The following is a 2,867-nucleotide window of genomic DNA, read 5'->3' as shown; positions in this document are numbered from 1 at the left end:
GGGAAGGGCTGAAGAAAGAAGATGTGTTAGTCATGTTAGAGACCTGGGTAGGAGAAAAGGGCTGGGAAAGAATAAGGGGGAGACTTCCAAAAGGGTACGAGTGGGGGGTGCAAATGGCGAGGAAAAAGAATAAAAAAGGAAGAGCAATAGGAGGGATGATAATGGGAATAAGGAAAGGATTAAAAGAAAAGGGAACGGCAATAGAAGTAGATAGGGAGGGTTGGATTGCGGGAAAGGTCAGAACAGGTGGCGAGAACTGGAGTATTATAGGGGTGTATGCAAAGAAAGAGGGGATGGAGGAGAACGTACAGGAGTTAGGAGATAGAATGGAAAAGAAAGAAGAAGGAAGGTATACGATAATTGGGGGAGATTTTAATGCGAGGACTGGTCAAAAAGGTGGGAGGATAGAGGAAGAGGAGGGAGGAGGACTGGGAGAAGGAAGAAGGTCGAAGGACAAGAAGGTGGACAGAGAGGGGAGACTGTTGGTAAATAGCTTAGAGGAGAGAGGATGGGAGATATTCAATGGAAATGTGAGAGGAGACGAGGAGGGGGAGTTTACCTTCACGGGGGGAAAAGGAGATACGGTGATCGACTACATAATAGGGGAAGGAGAAGTAAGAGAGAAGATAGTGAGCATGGTAGTGGGGGAGAGAGTAGACTCGGACCATCACCCATTGGAAATAGTAGTAAGAAGGGGGAAAGAGGAGGAAGGCAGGAGAGGAGGGTGGAAGAAAAGAAACAGGGGGGTGTGGAACGAGGAAGGAGCAAAGAGGTTTATAGAAAAAATAGGAGAGGTGGAAGAAAAGGAAGAAGAGTTGAATAAGGAATGGGAAGAAATGGAAACAAGAATAACAGAGGCAATAAAAGGGGTAGAGGAGGAGCTGGGAAATAAGAAAGGGAAGGTGGGATGGTGGGATGAGGAATGTCGAGAAGCGAAGAAAGAGACAAGGAGAAAATTAAGGGACTGGAGGAAGAAAAGAGGGGAAGCCAGTGCGTACAAGGAAAGGAGGAAAGAATTTAAGGAGATATGTAAGAGAAAGAAGAAAGAGGAGAACCAGAGATGGGAGAGAAAAGTGGAGGGGGCAAGGAGGGAGGCGGAGGTATGGGAGATTGTGAATAGGGAGAGAAGGAAAAGGAGGAGAATAGAGGAAGGAATAGAAGAGGAAGAATGGAAAGAGCACTTTATGAAATTATTAGGAGGAGTAGAGGGGAGGGTGAGGATGGGGAAGGAAGGAGAGAGGGAAGAAAAGGAAGGAGAGGAGGAAGAGGAGATAAGTCTAGAGGAAATGAGGAGAGTTATAAAGAAACTAAAGGACGGAAAGGCAATGGGAAAGGATGAGATTCCAGGAGAGGCCTGGAAGCGAGGGGGGAAGGGTTTGGAGGTTTGGGCATGGAAATTTATCAATAAGATATGGAAGGGGGGAGGATGGCCGGAAATTTGGAAGGAAGGTATAATTGCGCCAATCGTAAAGAAAGGGGAAGGAAAGAGGGCAGAGGAATATAGAGGGGTGACAATAATGCCTTCTTTGTATAAGGTGTACACGGCTATTCTGGCGGAGAGGCTAAGGGAGGAGATAGAGGGAAAGAGAATGGTACCGCACAACCAGACAGGTTTTAGAAGGGGAATGGGAACGATAGACAACATTTACGTGTTGAACTACATGGTGAACAGAAGGTTAGAGAAGAAAGGGGGAAAACTGATAGCATGTTTTGTGGACCTTAAGGCGGCGTTCGATTCGGTGGATAGAGGAATACTAATAAAAGCTATGAGAGAAAGGGGAATAAGGGAAGGACTGGTGAGAAGGACGGAAGAGATGTTAAGAGAGACGAAGAGTAGGGTAAGAGGAGGAAACGAATTGGGAGAAGTATTCTGGACGGGGAGGGGAGTAAGACAGGGATGCCCTTTGAGCACGATTCTATTCAATGTGTTGCTAGCGGACCTGAAAGAGGAAATGGGTAGAGTTAAATGGGGAGGGATAATGCTAGGAGGCAAGAGGGTGTATACTCTGGCCTACGCGGATGATATAGTGCTAATCGCAGAGGACGAGGACCAAATGAGGAGTCTGATAGAAAGACTAGAGGGGTACCTGGGCAGGAAGAGATTGGAATTGAACGTGGGGAAAACAAAAATAATGAGGTTTAGGAAAGGAGGAGGCAGGGACAGTAAGAGAAAGTGGAGATGGGAAGGAAAAGAGTTAGAAGAGGTGAAGGAATTTCGGTATTTAGGATACGTGTTTCAAAGAAATGGAGGGCAGGAAGCCCAAATAAGGGAAAGGATCAAAAAGACGGCCACAGTGATGGGAAAAGTCTGGGGGATAGGGAAGAGGAGATTCGGGAAAGACTGGGGAAAAAGACTGTGGCTGTTCGATAGACTGGTGTGGACGGTGTTGAGTTATGGAGCGGAAATATGGGGATGGAGAGAAAGGGAAGGAATAGAAAGAATGGAAGAAAGGTACATTAGATGGGTATTGGGAGCGGACGTGAGAACACCGTGGTATCTAATGAGGGAGGAATTACAAAGGGAGAAATTAAGAGGGAGAGCAGGAATGAGGGCATGGAGATTTGAGAAAAAGTTAGAGGAGGGTGGAGGAAGTGAACTGGCGAGGTCTGCCTGGGAAGAGTTGAAGGAATGAGAGATGGAAGGGAAAGCTGGCTCAGATTGGGAAAGAGAGAGAGGAAAGTTCTTCGAAGACAGAGGTGTGGGGTTAAAAGAGGTGGAAAAGATAAGAGGAGATGGAGACGAATGGTTTCTTAAATTGTTTAAAGAGGATAGGGAGAAGCAGAGAAAAGAGAGATGGGAGAGGATCGAGATATCAGAGTATAATAAGTGGTATAAGTGGACAAAGGGAGAGGGAATCCCGGGATAT

The 2,867-nt window shown here is 46.4% G+C and overlaps 1 protein-coding gene across 1 annotated transcript; it reads left to right on the top strand.

The window, feature by feature from the left end:
* Nucleotides 1-155: 155 nt before the first annotated feature.
* On the top strand, nucleotides 156-2,633 carry LOC112462336. The gene is made up of 2 exons (XM_025028059.1): nucleotides 156-1,100; nucleotides 1,536-2,633. The coding sequence occupies exons 1-2, from the start codon at nucleotides 156-158 to the stop codon at nucleotides 2,631-2,633; spliced, it is 2,043 nt and encodes a 680-aa protein (XP_024883827.1).
* Nucleotides 2,634-2,867: the final 234 nt, after the last annotated feature.

This window comes from Temnothorax curvispinosus, unplaced genomic scaffold (genome assembly GCF_003070985.1).
Source record: "Temnothorax curvispinosus isolate PA1 unplaced genomic scaffold, ASM307098v1 QBEX01012261.1, whole genome shotgun sequence".
NCBI classification, from domain to species: Eukaryota; Metazoa; Arthropoda; class Insecta; order Hymenoptera; family Formicidae; genus Temnothorax; species Temnothorax curvispinosus.
This window is presented reverse-complemented; position numbering and strand designations above follow the sequence as displayed.

Bases quoted from the DNA above. Each gene is read 5' to 3' on its own strand.
- LOC112462336 (XM_025028059.1), top strand. From the start codon at position 156: ATGATAATGGGAATAAGGAAAGGATTAAAAGAAAAGGGAACGGCAATA. The intron at 1,101-1,535 runs GTATGGGAGATT...TCTTTGTATAAG, and splicing joins GGGCAAGGAGGGAGGCGGAG to GTGTACACGGCTATTCTGGC.